This window comes from Macaca mulatta, chromosome 14 (genome assembly GCF_049350105.2).
Source record: "Macaca mulatta isolate MMU2019108-1 chromosome 14, T2T-MMU8v2.0, whole genome shotgun sequence".
Classification (NCBI taxonomy): domain Eukaryota; kingdom Metazoa; phylum Chordata; class Mammalia; order Primates; family Cercopithecidae; genus Macaca; species Macaca mulatta.
The window spans coordinates 74,044,440-74,058,291 of NC_133419.1; the positions used below are offsets into that span (position 1 = coordinate 74,044,440).

The 13,852-nt window shown below is 43.3% G+C and overlaps 1 protein-coding gene and 2 long non-coding RNA genes across 6 annotated transcripts in view; 1 reads left to right on the forward strand and 2 right to left on the reverse strand.

The window, feature by feature from the left end:
* Nucleotides 1-83: 83 nt before the first annotated feature.
* Nucleotides 84-3,648, reverse strand: LOC144334365 (uncharacterized). The gene is made up of 3 exons (XR_013404117.1): nucleotides 2,792-3,648; nucleotides 1,270-2,620; nucleotides 84-323 (listed from the first exon to the last, which is right to left on the reverse strand). It is a non-coding gene; the product is annotated as an uncharacterized LOC144334365 (long non-coding RNA).
* Nucleotides 3,649-6,150: 2,502 nt separating this feature from the next.
* The window catches only part of RAB6A (RAB6A, member RAS oncogene family), a 100,467-nt gene continuing 92,765 nt past the window's right edge, over nucleotides 6,151-13,852 (reverse strand). For 2 of the 4 annotated variants that reach the window (XM_077961361.1, XM_015115136.3), the window contains 2 exons: nucleotides 10,118-10,184; nucleotides 6,352-8,417 (listed from right to left, as the gene is read on the reverse strand). In XM_077961361.1, coding sequence (XP_077817487.1) covers nucleotides 8,353-8,417; nucleotides 10,118-10,184 — 132 coding nt within the window. In that variant the 3' untranslated portion in view covers nucleotides 6,352-8,352. 4 annotated transcript variants of the gene reach the window in all.
* On the forward strand, nucleotides 10,415-12,750 carry LOC144334370 (uncharacterized). The gene is made up of 2 exons (XR_013404122.1): nucleotides 10,415-11,861; nucleotides 12,655-12,750. It is a non-coding gene; the product is annotated as an uncharacterized LOC144334370 (long non-coding RNA).

Genomic DNA, 13,852 nt, shown 5'->3' on the forward strand with positions numbered 1-13,852 from the left:
TACATTCATCTTTTAACAGGCATTTGGGTTGTTTCTAGTTCTTGGCTAATACTAGCTACTATTAATTTTGTCCACAAGTTTTGTTTTCTTTTTTTTGAGACAGGCTGGAATGCAGAGGCAAAATCACAGCTTACTGTAGCCTCGACCTCCCAGGCTCAAGCAATCCTCCCACCTCAGTCTCTCAAGTAACTGGGATCACAGGCATGTGCCACCACACCTGGCTAATATTTTTATTTTTGTAGAGATGGGGTTTCCCTGTATTGCCCAGGCTGGTTTCAAATTCCTGGGCTCACGTGATCCTCCCGCCTCAGTCTCCCAAAGTACTGGGATTACAAGCATGAGCCACCACACTCAGCCTGTGTACAAGTCTTTGTATGGACACATGCTTTCATGTCTTGTGGGTAAATATTGAGGAATGGAATAGATGGGTTATATGACAAACACATATTTAACTTTAAATGATACCAAGCAACTTTTTTTTTTTTTTTTTTTTTTTTTGAGACAGAGTCTTGCTCTGTCGCCCAGGCTGGGGTGCAGTGGCCGGATCTCAGCTCACTGCAAGCTCCACCTCCCGGGTTTACGCCATTCTCCTGCCTCAGCCTCCTGAGTAGCTGGGACTACAGGTGCCCGCCACCTCGCCCGGCTAGTTTTTTGTATTTTTTAGTAGAGATGGGGTTTCACCGTGTTAGCCAGGATGGTCTCGATCTCCTGACCTCGTGATCCACCCGTCTCGGCCTCCCAAAGTGCTGGGATTACAGGCTTGAGCCACCGCGCCCGGCTGCAACTTTGTTTTTTGTTTTTGAGACATGGTCTTGCTCTGTCACCCAGGCTGGAGTGCAGTGGCATGATCTTGGCTCACTGAAACCACCTCCCAGGTTCAAGCGATTCTCCTGCCTCAGCCTCCTGAGTAGCTGGGACTACAGGTGTGCGCCACCACACCTGGCTAATTTTTTTATTTTTAGTAGAGACAGGGTTTCACCATGTTGGCCAGGCTGGTCTCAAACTTCTGACCTCAACATGATTGAGCTCCACTGCACTCCAGCCTGGGCAACAGAGCAAGACTCTGTCTAAAAAAAAAAAAAAGAAAAAAAAAATCATCCCCTAAAGGCTTAACTCTTCTAGCATCAACTCAATCAAAAGTCCAAAGTCCATAGTCTCATCTGAGACTGAAGGCAAGTTCCTTCCTCATATGATTTTCTGTAAGATCAAAAACAAGTTATTGGCTCAAACCTGTAATCCCAGCACTTTGGGAGGCTAAAGCAGGTGTACTGCTCGAGCCCAGGAGTTCAAGACCAGCCTGAGCAACATAGTGAGACCCCATCTCTACCCAAACTACAAAAATTAGCCAGGCATGGTGGCACGTGCCTGTGGTCGCAGCTACTTGAGAGGCTGAGGTGGTAAGATTGCTTGAGCCTGGGAGGGAAGAGGTTGCAGTGAGCTGAGATCATGCCACTGCACTTTACCCTGGGTGACAGAGTAAGACCCTGTCTAAACCACCACCACCACCAACCACCCCCCGACCAAAAACACAAGTTATTTACTTTGAGGATACAAGGGTTATATAGGCACTGAGTAAATATTCCCATTCCAAAAGGGAAAAATCAGCCAAAAGAACAAGGCAATAGGCCCGAAGCAAGTCTGAAACCCAGAAGGGCAGACATTAAACCTTAAAGCTCCAAAATAATCTCCTTTGACTCCAAATCCCACATCCAAGGCACACTGATGCAAAGGTTGGCCTCCCAAGTCCTTAGGCAGCTCCACCTCTGTGGCTGCTGTCACAGGTTAGAGTTGAGTGTCTGCAGCTTTTCTAAACTCAGGGTGCAAGCTGCTCGTGGCTGTAGCATTCTGCAGTCTGGAGGGCAGTGGCCCCTCTTCCCACAGTTCCACTTGGCATCGCCCTGGTAGTGACTCTTTGTGGGGGCTCCCATACCACATTTTCCCTCTGCATTGCCCTAGTAAAGGCTCTCTGTGGCGGTTCTGCCCTGTGGCAGGCTTCTGCCTGGGCACCCAGGCTTTCCCACACATCCTCTGAAATCTCATTGGAAGCTGCCAAGTCTCCCTCACTCTTGCATTCTTCACAGCTGCAGGGTTAACATCACATGAAAGCCACCAAGGCTTATGGTTTGTGCCCCCTGGAATAGCAGCTCGAGCTATATCTGGGGCCCTTTGAGCAGTATCCTGAGGCTGTGCAGGGCAGCAGGGCCCTGAGCCTGGGCCCTGAAACCATTCTTTCCTCCTAGGCCTCTGATGGGAGGGACTTGACCAAAGACTTCTGAAATGGCCTTGAGGCCTTTTCCCACTGTCTTGACTATTAGCACTTGGCTCCCTTTTAGTCATACAAATTTCCCTAGCAAGCTGTTGCTTGTATTCCTCTTCTGAAAATGTTTTTTCCTTCTCTACCACAAGGCTAGGATATACATTTTCCAAATTTTAATGCTCCTCTTCCCATTTAAATATATCTTCCAACTTTAAGATATTCCTTTGCTCTCATATCTGATTGCAGGCTGTCAGGCAGGAATGCCACCCCTTGAATGCTTTGCTGCTTGGAAATTTCTTCAGCTAGACACCCTAGCTGAAGGTCATCACTGTTTTTTTTATTCTTTTGAGATGGAGTCTCACTCTGTCGTCCAGGCTGGAGTGCAGTGGCACGATCTCGGCTCACTGCAACCTCTGTCTCCTGGATTCAAGCGATTCTCCTGCCTCAGCCTCCCCAATAGGAGTAGCTGGGATTACAGGTGTGCACCACCACACCCAGCAAATTTTTGTAGTTTTAGTTGAGATGGGGTTTCACTATGTTTGCCAGGCTGGTCTCGAACTCCTGACCTCAAGTGACCCACCTGCCGTGGCCTCCCAAAGCTCTGGGATTACAGGTGTGAGCCACTATCCCTGGCTAGAAGGTCATCACTCTTAAGTTCAACCCTCTGCAAAGCCCTAGGACATGAACACAATGCTAATGTTCTTTGCTAAGGTGTTAACAAGGGTGATCTTCATTCCAGTTCCCAATAAATTCCTCATTTTCATTTGAGACCTCATCAGCCTGGTCTTCACCGTCTATATTTCTATTAGCATTTTGGTCATAACCATTTAACCAGTCTCTAAGAAATTTCAAAATTTCCCTCATCTTCCCATCTTCTGTGAGCCCTCTAAATTCTTTCCCAACTTCTGCCCATTACCCAGTTCCAAAGTCTCTTCCACATCTTCAGGTATCTTTATAGCAATGCCCCACTTTTCAGTACCAATTTTCTGTTAGTACATTTTGCATTGCTATAAAGGAATATCTAAGGGTGGGTAATTTATAAAGAAGAGGTTTAAGCTGGGCGCGGTAGCTCACGTCTGTAATCCCAGCACTTTGGGAGGCTGGGGCGGGCGGATCATTTGAGGTCAGGAGTTCGAGACCAGCCTGGCAAATACGGTGAAACCCTGTCTCTACTAAAAATACAAAAACTAGCCAGACGTGATGGTGTGCACCTGTAATCCCAGCGACTCGGGAGGCTGAAGCAGGAGACTTGCTTGAACCTGGAAGGCAAGGGCTGCAGTGAGCTGAAATCGCACCACTGCGCTCTAGCCTGGATGACAGGGCAAGACACCATCTCAAAAAATAAAAAATAAAAAATAAAAGAAAAAAAGGCCAGGCGTGGTGGCTCACGCCTGTAATCCCAACACTTTGGGAGGCCGAGGCAGGCGGATCATGAGGTCAGGAGATCGAGACCATCCTGGCTAACATGGTGAAACTCTGTCTCTACTAAACATACAAAAATTAGCCGGCCGTGGTGGCAGGCACCTGTAGTCCCAGCTACTTGGGAGGCTCAGGCAGGAGAATAGCGTGAACCCAGGAGGCAGAGCTTGCAGTGAGCTGAGATCGGGCCACTGCACTCCAGCCTGGGTGACAGAGCAAAACTCTGTCTCAAAAAAAAAAAAAAAAAAATGTTTAATTGGCTCACAGTTCTGTGGGCTGTACAAGAAGTACAGTGCCAGCATTTGCTTCTGGTAGGCTTCAAAAAGCTTACAATCATGGCAGAAGGCAAAGGGGAGCTTTGCCCTGCTTTTTATCGCATTGCAAAAGGAACAAGAATGCTACTTCTGTTTTCCTTTTTTTTTTTTTTTTTTTTTTTTTTTGAGACGGAGTCTCGCACTGTTGCACTGTTGCCAGGCTGGAATGCAGTGGCACAATCTTGGCTCACTGCAACCCCCACCTCCCGGGTTCAAGCGATTCTCCTGCCTTAGCCTCCCAAGTAGTTGGGACTACAGGCATGCACCACCATGTCTGGCTAAGTTTTTGTATTTTTAGTAGAGACGGGGTTTCACCGTCTTAACCAGGATGGTCTCGATCTCCTGACCTTGTGATCTGCCCCCCTCAGCCTCCCAAAGTGCTAGGATTATAGGCGTGAGCCACTGTGCCAGGCCAGCTAATTCTGTTTTCTAATGAATGAGTTCCTCAATTTAATGTTCCAGCTTACTAACTCCATTCTAACTAACGGAATCCATTCTACCATTTATCCCATCTATGTGTTCCTTATCTTTCCTTTTAGAAACAGAGTCTTGCTTTGTTGCCCAGGCTGGAGGGCAGTGGTGCAATCAGAACTCACTGTAGCCTTGAACTCCTGGGTTCAAGAGATCCTCTCACCTCAGTCTTCTGAGTAGCTGAGACTGCAGGTGTGTGCCACCATGCCTAATTTTTTAATTTTTTTGCAGAGATGGGGTCTCACCATATTGCCCAAGCTGGTCTTGAACTCCTAGGCTCAAGCTATCCTCTCACCTCGGCCTCCCAAAGTGCTAGGATTACAGGCATGAAACACTGCACCTGGCTGTGTTCACTTCAACAATTAAAAACTTTTCACACTTATGATTCTAAATTCTTGTTTCATATCTTATCTCCTTAATATTTATCATGTCATCCTTAAATTATTGGTTTTCTTTCCCAAAGTATTTCTGCTTCAGATATTTACTTTTACTTTTGAGGCAGTTTTTAGGTATTCAACTATATTGCTGTGTGAGTTCAAATTCTCCTCAGGGTATACGCTACTAATCTGGAAGGCACAGGGAACAAGACTGTCAAGGAGAGGAGGGGACAAACTTTGGGGCAAAGAGCTCTAGGAACTCTAAGACCACATATAATCACTCCCACTCAGTATCAGTATCATCCCCCCAAGCCATAACTTATTTCAGGGCCTTGCCTTTATTTCCATCGGCTTATTAGGGCTTTTGTATTGCCCTAATATTACTCTCGTGGACACCTGCACTAGTATTCTGGCCTGTGGCCTTCATTTTACGGTAAGGTGTTCAGCTATGGTTATCCCAAGGCAGGGATTGCCCTTTTCTCTGTAAAGGGCCAGATAGTAAATGGCTTTTTTGGCTTTTAGGGCCATAAGGTCTGTGGCAGCTATTAAATTCTGCCGTTACAGTGAGAAAGTATGGCTGAGTTCCAATAAAACTTAATTTTAAAAACTGGTTCCAGGCTGGATTTGGTGGGAGGGCCACAGTTTGCTGGCTCCAGTCCCAAGGCAAAGGTATAGTTAGGAGTAAGGAGGCAAAAGCAGATTTTTTTTTTTTTTGAGACGGAGTCTTGCTCTGTCGCCCAGGCTGGAGTGCAGTGGCCGGATCTCGGCTCACTGCAAGCTCCGCCTCCCGGGTTCACGCCATTCTCCTGCCTCAGCCTCCCGAGTAGCTGGGACTACAGGCGCCCGCCACCTCGCCCGGCTAGTTTTTTTGTACTTTTTAGTAGAGACGGGGTTTCACCGTGTTCGCCAGGATGGTCTCGATATCCTGACCTCGTGATCCGCCCGTCTCGGCCTCCCAAAGTGCTGGGATTACAGGCTTGAGCCACCGCGCCCGGACGCAAAAGCAGATCTTAAGATGCTTTTCTTAATATGTCCTATTACTGCCTCCACCAGGGGCTATACCTTTCAAGTTGCCCCCTTCTCCTCCACCCCGCAACAATACCCCCATCAAAAAAAAGATTCTTTGACTCCCCAGGAGTTGCTCACATTTGCTATTGTTATTTTTCTGGATTCTGTCCATGTCCGCTTTATAGGTCTAGGGAGGGAGAAGCATATGCTAATTCACCATCTTGGCAGGAATGGGAAACCAAGTCAATAATTGTTTTCTTTTGTGTTTTATTTATATATTTTTGGCAGCAAAATTGTGTTTATTAAAAAAAAAATCTGGACTATGAACACACTTCACTGCTTTGAAGAACTCCAAGCCAAATAAAAAGACCAATCAATATTAAAAGCAGTATAACTGGTTACTTTCTTAAAAATACATAAAAAGAATCAAATCCAACAGTGTAGGAAGACAATCACCCCCATGTCAGAAGTCACAACTTCTTCCAAATAAAGAATATGACCCATCTGCCATATTGAATCAATATTTATTTCAGGACATGCCATGTCAAAATAAAACGAAGAGTCAACCCTTGCTTTTAACAATTATATTGTATTATAAAAGCACTTTACAACTCCATCCCATCTTTTAAGTATAAGTTACTGGTATGTGGGCTAATGATTATCTGTAAGCATTTCTCTATTCAGATCCATAATCCAAGTGCTCTCTGAATATTACAAGGTGACAATAAGTGGGAAGTGGAGGAGGAAGAGGAAAGAGAGGGTACTAAGGTTCTCCCAGTTTAAGGTTTTGTTGCAATGAGAGGATGAGGAAGTATGAAGATAGTTTTGTTGTCTTTTCATCTGTATACTGTGTTAAGTAATGCTTACAACATAAATTCAGCAGGTTTTTCCTGAGCTGTAACTCAGAAGTTTTCTTCCTGCAAACAATGTATTTACAAATGTGTTTATTAGCTTACACAGCAATCTCACAATAACTAGTAAAGATTAAAAGGGCACACTCCTAGTATATTTGTTTGCAGTGTTTTAAGGGAAATACATATTGCCATGGTGAAGCTCTAAATAGATTCAACGAAACATCTAAAAATTGAAAGTTGTTAAAAAAAAAAAAGGCAAAGAAATAAATATCACCAAAGAAAAAAGATTAATTGTAGTTTAAATATAAAACTAAATCACTAGTTAATTAAACTATACAGATCTAATACAAACCAAAACCAGCCTGAAAGACCCAACCTTAAAAAATGCTAACAAATAAGGCATAAATCTGCATAATATTGAGTTTTATTTCCATTCTCTCCTTTCTCTCTACTATGTATGCTTTACCTGATCTGCCTCTAGGGGCTTACAAGAAAACAGTTTCTGGTTTCCGTCTTCAATTTGACCTCAAATGTTCTGAGCAAAGTTTTTGCTATTCTGCTGAGGGTTCTTTTGTTGGTAAGCTTTAGATATCGTAGTTTCTACTAATTCAGTAGTTTTGATTGTAGTGCCAAATTTAAATTCTTCCAGTGGTTCTTCTAGAAGGAATTAAACTTTTATAGTGCCTTGCCTGCATAGTATTATTTTTTTAAAAAAGAAAACTCAAGCAAAATCTATTGCTTAAAGAGGTTTCTTATTTTTTAAACAAACAGAATAACTCTTGACAATTTTAAAACCATGGGAGAAATAGTTCATTAGAACTTCATTATCTTACCATGAAGAATACTAAAAACCTATTCTGAAGCACTTGGTTACTATTCTCTCCCAGAGTCTAATAAAGCACATGTGAAAGAGCCATTTGTTTTAGTCAGAAATACATTTTTTGCTCTTCTACTTATTGTAAGTACTCAGTATGTTCTTTAGGACTCATTTTGAAGATGCACCAGGAGCCTTTTCTCATTCAAGCACTGCCTACCATGATGGCTGAATTTTGACCTCAAAGAAGATCTAAGTAACTTATATCAGTGCTCAAGAATAATTTTGGACATCTTGGTCCATAGTCTACAGCAAGTGGTATCTGTAAAATTAAAGGATAATTCCAGTGGGCTTGGTTGAACTGCTGCTTTGCCATCTCTTGTTTGAGGAAGTGGGGGGAGGCTAGGTAAGAATAGGTAATAGGGAATGGGGGTAAGGGAGAGATGAGAAAAGCAAGGAGAGATAAAGTAGGCTATGAACACACTGCTCAATAACCAAGCCATACTCATACTGTTGAGATTTCCATCATTTTGAAGTACATTATCATAACATTAAAAAAGAAAAAAATGTTAAGAAAATGTATCTAATTTTTAAAGTTATCACTGGAATATGCTGAAATATTTTGGCTTTTTGTAAAATATAAATAATGAAGACACTGACTTTTTTTGTGCTTATGAAGCTAATAGATCATCTCCACGAGACAGGCAGCAATGATGAATTGCAATACGTTATTACTGAAGGGAAAAGGTTCAAGCCAATATTCACACTGCAGTCAATGAAAGAGTAAGGGGGCCAAAGCAGTGAGCTTCTAAAGAAGGGTTGAAGATGACATGAGAGATTAGCAGGAACAGCCTCCTTCGCTGACTGGTTGCTCCTGAGGCTTTTCCAGTTTTATGTCAATCACTGAAACAAAAGTTAAGGAGCCATAAATGGGAAAGTACAATTTCAATTCTTACAAACACTAGCATTTCTGGGATGGCCCTTATATTCCTATTTGTCTTCAGAGCCTATACAGTCACTATTTTCCACATAGCCACCTCACCATATAGGGTGCTCAAATGGAATAAACTTGCTTATATCTACTGTATGCAACAAGGGTCAGAATGAGGTACAAGCTCTATTTATGGGTATCTATCCTAAGGAACTTATTCTATAGCAGCAAGAAGTGATATGAAGATGATGTTCCTCATAGAATCATCCTAATATAAATCTGAAAATAGCCTTCAAGACAGTTCCAACAGCAGGAGAAGCATTTAATAAATAATGGGACTTCAGGCCAGGCGCAGTGGCTCATGCCTGTAATCCCAACACTTTGGGAGGCTGAGGTGGGCAGATCACCTGAGATCAGGAGTTCAAGACCAGCCTGGCCAACATGGTTTAACCCCCTCTCTACTAAAAATACAAAAATTAGCTGGGCGTGGTGGCTTGTGCCTATAGTCCCAGCTACTTGGGAGGCTGAGGTAGGAGAATCACTTGAATTCAGGAGGCAGAGGTTGCGGTGAGCCGAGATTGCGCTGCTGTACTCCAGCCTGGGCAACAGAGTAAGACTCCATCTCAAAAAAAAAAAAAAAAAAAAAAAAAAAGTGGGGAGGGGGCAGATTTCAACTCAACAGAACTTTTTTTTTTTTTTTTTTTTTTTGGAAACATATTTTATGTTTTTTGTTTTTGTTGTTTTTTTTGGAAATGGGAGTTTCACTCTTGCTGCCCAGGCTGGAGTACAATGGCACGATCTTGGCTCACTGCAACCTCTGCCTCCTGGGTTCAAGTGATTCTCCTGACTCAACCTCCTAGTAGCTGGGATTACAGGCGTGTGCTACCACGTCCAGCTAATTTTTTGTATTTTTAGTAGAGATGGGGTTTTTCCATGTTGGTCAGGCTGGTCTCGAACTCCCAACCTCAGGTGATCCACCTGTCTTGGCCTCCCAAAATGCTGGGATTACAGGCATAAGCCACCGCACCCAGCCTGTTTTATGTTTTTTATGAAAACATACAACATTTACAAGTGGGAAGGGCTGAATACCAAGTGCTATAAACTATATTGCTTAATAAAAATGTCTGCATATGGAAAAACACTAGAAGGTAAATATGAAACACTGAAAACATCAAATTAAAAATCTTTAGTATTAACTAATATTAGATGTTCCAATCCTTGGAAATAAACTAATATTATGTCCTGCTTCTGAAAGCAGAGGCTACAATAAGGCTCCACTCTATTTCTTGCCTGTGTCAAGCAGACAGCTCAAGTGTTAGAAAAAGAAATGAAAATCTGATATTCTATGAGGAAAAAGCCTAGAGTCAATGGGACTCAAAATGAAGAGGCAAGGAGACAGAGATTCTGAGAGTTTCCTGCTCATTTAAAAGCAAGCAAGCAAACACAAACCCTCTCACTGATCAACAATGAGAAGCAGGCTGCAAAGGGTACACTTCGATAACTATACAGAAACTATATATAACTTGCTATAGAAAACCTCTGAATTTCTATGCCTCTAAGTCATCAGTTCCTGGTTGTAAAAGGCAATGGCACAATATTCTTTAGCCAAGCAAGCAGGGCTCTAAAGACTAGTGTTAATAATGAAAAATTTCCGATGAAACAAAAAGGATACTGTCTTCTCTGCTTCTGTCCTGTGTGCTTTCCATTCCCGGCAAAGCTGCTGCTACACGTCGAAAGAGCTGTGGGAAAGAAAAGTGGTAATTGAGAGGGAACATTTAGCAAAAGGTATTGAGGTTTATGATTACTGTACAGTGAGCTGTCTAAAGGTAGGCACAGAAGGGTATTGAGGTTTATGATCACTGTACAGTGAGCTGTCTAATGCTGGGTACAGTGGTTCACACCTGTAATCCCAGCACTTTGGGATCCACCCGAGGTGGGCAGATCACTTGAGGTCAGGAGTTTGAGACCAGCCTGGGCAACATGGTAAAACCCTGTCTCTACAAAAAACACAAAAATTAGCCAGGTGTGGTGGGACACACCTGTAGTCCTAGGTACTGGAGAGGCTGAGCCTGGAGGACTGCTTCAGCCCAGGAAGTGGAGGCTGCAGTGAACTGAGATCATGCCACTGCACTCCAGCCTGGGCAACAGGGCGAGACGCTGTCTCTAAATAAATAATAAAATAGAATAAAATGTCTATTCATTCTATAAACGAGTATTATATAAAAAGCAGTATGCCAAATACAAAGAGATATAAAGACACGATTTCTGTTTTTTTAACTGGTGAGATAAGACATGAACAAATAGCTATAAGCAGCAAAAATGTCATTTGAATAATAAAGTATTACAGAAACCCAGAAAAAGGGCAGATCATTCATTTAACAAAACTGTATAGAATTCCTGTCTTTCATATAAAGAGTTAGGTTCTGGGCTGGGCGCAGTAGCTCATGCCTGTACTCCCAACACTTTGGGAGGCCAAGGGGTGTGGATCTCGAGGTCAGGAGTTCAAGACCAGCCTGGACAACATGGTGAAACCCTGTCTCTACTAAAAATACAAAAATTAGCTGGGTGTGGTGGCACATGCCTGTAATCCCAGCTACTCAGGAGACTGAGGCAGGAGAATCACTTGAACTTGGTAGGTAGAGGTTGCAGTGAGCCAAGATCACGCCACTGCATTCCAGGCTGGGCAACAGAGCAAGTCTTTGTCTCGGTGGGGGTGTGGGGGGGAAAGAGTTAGGTTCTGAAGTCAGTGTATAATATATTGTGAAAGTCAGTCCAGTCAAAATTATCCTTTATCATTTGTTAGAAAAGCACTATGTTAGAGATTAATACACCACCCCTCAAGTCCAACACAGCTGGCTTTTTCTTCCATCATTGGAATGAGTGCCAGTGGGAGTGGCTGACTTGTGTTTGAGGTATGAAGCTATGAAAAATATCTTCAACAGGAGAAACGCATTCAAGCCTGGTGAGACGTTTATTTTTGAGAGGCATATGAGAACAGATACTGGAACAACAGTTTATACTTCTTATATTGTTCCAATCTTAGTCATACACATACTGGGTACAACACCAAGTAAAACTGCCTGATTGTTTCAATTATTTATCTTTTAATTAAGCACACAGTGTAAACTCATAAATTAAATTCATGTGTGCTGTAACTCCTTTGTACCAAGTACTTGCTTACTTGAGGCAGTGTATCAGGCTGCCTCATTCTGTGTCTTTGAGACACAGAAATTAACAAGAAAAAACAGTTTTTTAATTCAAGGAGCTCAAAATCTGGTAAAGGAGATACTCAAACAATTCCTTATGTTACAATGTGATGCTACAAAGTAGTGTAAAATGCTATGAGAATACAGATGTAACAAGGTCCAACTCAGGAGGCTGAAAAAAATCTTTTTTTTTTTTTTTTTTGAGACGGAGTCTTGCTCTGTCACCCAAGCTAGAGTGCAGTGGCGCAATCCTGGCTCACTGCAAGCTCCGCCTCCCAGGTTCACGCCATTCTCCTGCCCCAGCCTCCCGAGTAGCTGGGACCACAGGCGCCCACCACCTCGCCCGGCTCATTTTTTGTATTTTTAGTAGAGACAGGGTTTCACCGTGGTCTCGATCTCCTGACCTTGTGATTCGCCCGCCTCGGCCTCCCAAAGTGCTGGGATTACAGGCGTGAGCCACCGCGCCCGGCCTGAAAAAAATCTTTCAGGAGGTAATATCTGAGTTGAGCGTTAAAGGCAGTCTTAAAACCTCACTTGGCTGACATACATACATAAAATGCTCAGGGTTTAAGTGCTCTATAAGTATCACTGAATTAAAGAAAGAACAGAATGCCTAGAAGGGCAGAGATAAGAGACTGGAACTATAAATAATATGTTTAAAAATGTATCGGGCCAGGCGCAGTCGCTCACGCCTATAATCCCAGCACTTTGGGAAGCCAAGGCAGGTGGATCACGAGGTTCAGGAGTTCGCGACCAGCCTGGCCAACATGGTGAAACTCCATCTCTACTAAGAATACAAAAATACGCTTGTAATCCCAGCACTTTGGGAGGCCAAGACGGGCGGATCACAAGGTCAGGAGATCGAGACCATTCTGGCTAACATGGCAAAACCCCGTCTCTACTAAAACTACAAAAAAATTAGCTGGGCATGTTGGCAGGTGCCTGTAGTCCCAGCTATTCAGGAGGCTGAGGCAGGAGAATGGCATGAATCTGGGAGGCGGAGCTTGCAGTGAGCCGAGATTGCGCCACTGCACTCCAGCCTGGGCAACGGAGTGAGTCTCTGCCTCAAAAAACAAAACAAAACAAAACAAAACAAAAATTAGCCAGGTGTGGTAGCGCGTGCCTGTAATCCCCAGCTACTCCGGGAGGCTGAGGCAGGGGAATTGCTTGAACCCAGGAGCTGGAGGTTGCAGTGAGCCAAGATCGTGCCACTGCACTGCAGCCTGGGCGACAGAGCAAAACTCTGTCTGGAAAAACAACAACAAAAAATGTATAAAAGAGCAAACTGCAAAATTTTGATCTGGTAGACAAAAGCCTGATAGGGTAGGTGCAGGGAGTATGAAGATTGGGGAAAACTCTAATTGTCTTGGTTCTATAAGGTTTAGTAGCTTTTTAAAAGATGTACCAAAATCAGGCTTTACCCCAATATTCAATCCAAATCAGCTATAAGACTTTGAATTGCAGAACATTTACCTTACCATTTCTGGTACACCATGAAAGATCATGTAGACGTACAAATTACCATCATGTCAAATCAATATAACATTAACTGTATACGGTGGGTCCATTTGGATTAATATGTGAACATTAGGTTTGAAACACAGATAAATATTCTAGCTAAGTGTGCCGACACAAGCTAGTAATCCCAGCTACTTGGGAGGCTGGAATGGGAGAATCAAGCAATTGAGCCCATAAGTTTGAGACCATTGGCAACACAGAGAGACCTCGTTTTAAAAAACAAACAAAAGCCATTCTAAATGCAACAATTAATGACTGTGAAAGCTGTTAATTTTATGAACAAAAATAAGTAGGCCAGGCACGGTGGTTCACGCCTGTAATCCCAGTACTTTGGGAGGCCGAGGCGGGCAGATCACGAGGTCAGGAGATTGAGACCACCTTGGCTAACACGGTGAAACCCAGTCTCTACTAAAAAAATACAAAAAAATTAGCTGGGCATGGTGGCAGGTGCCTGTAGTCCCAGCTACTCGGGAGGCTGAGGCAGGAGAATGGCGTGAACCCAAGAGGCAGAGCTTGCAGTGAGCCGAGACCGTGCCCCTGCACTCCAGCCTGAGCAACAGAGCCAGACTCTATTAAAAAAAAAAAAAAAAAACTGATACAAGTTAAATGAATAGAGAAATACAGTGCATTAGTCAGACAACTTTTTAACTTTCAGATAACCCTTTAACTTTCAGATAGAGTAT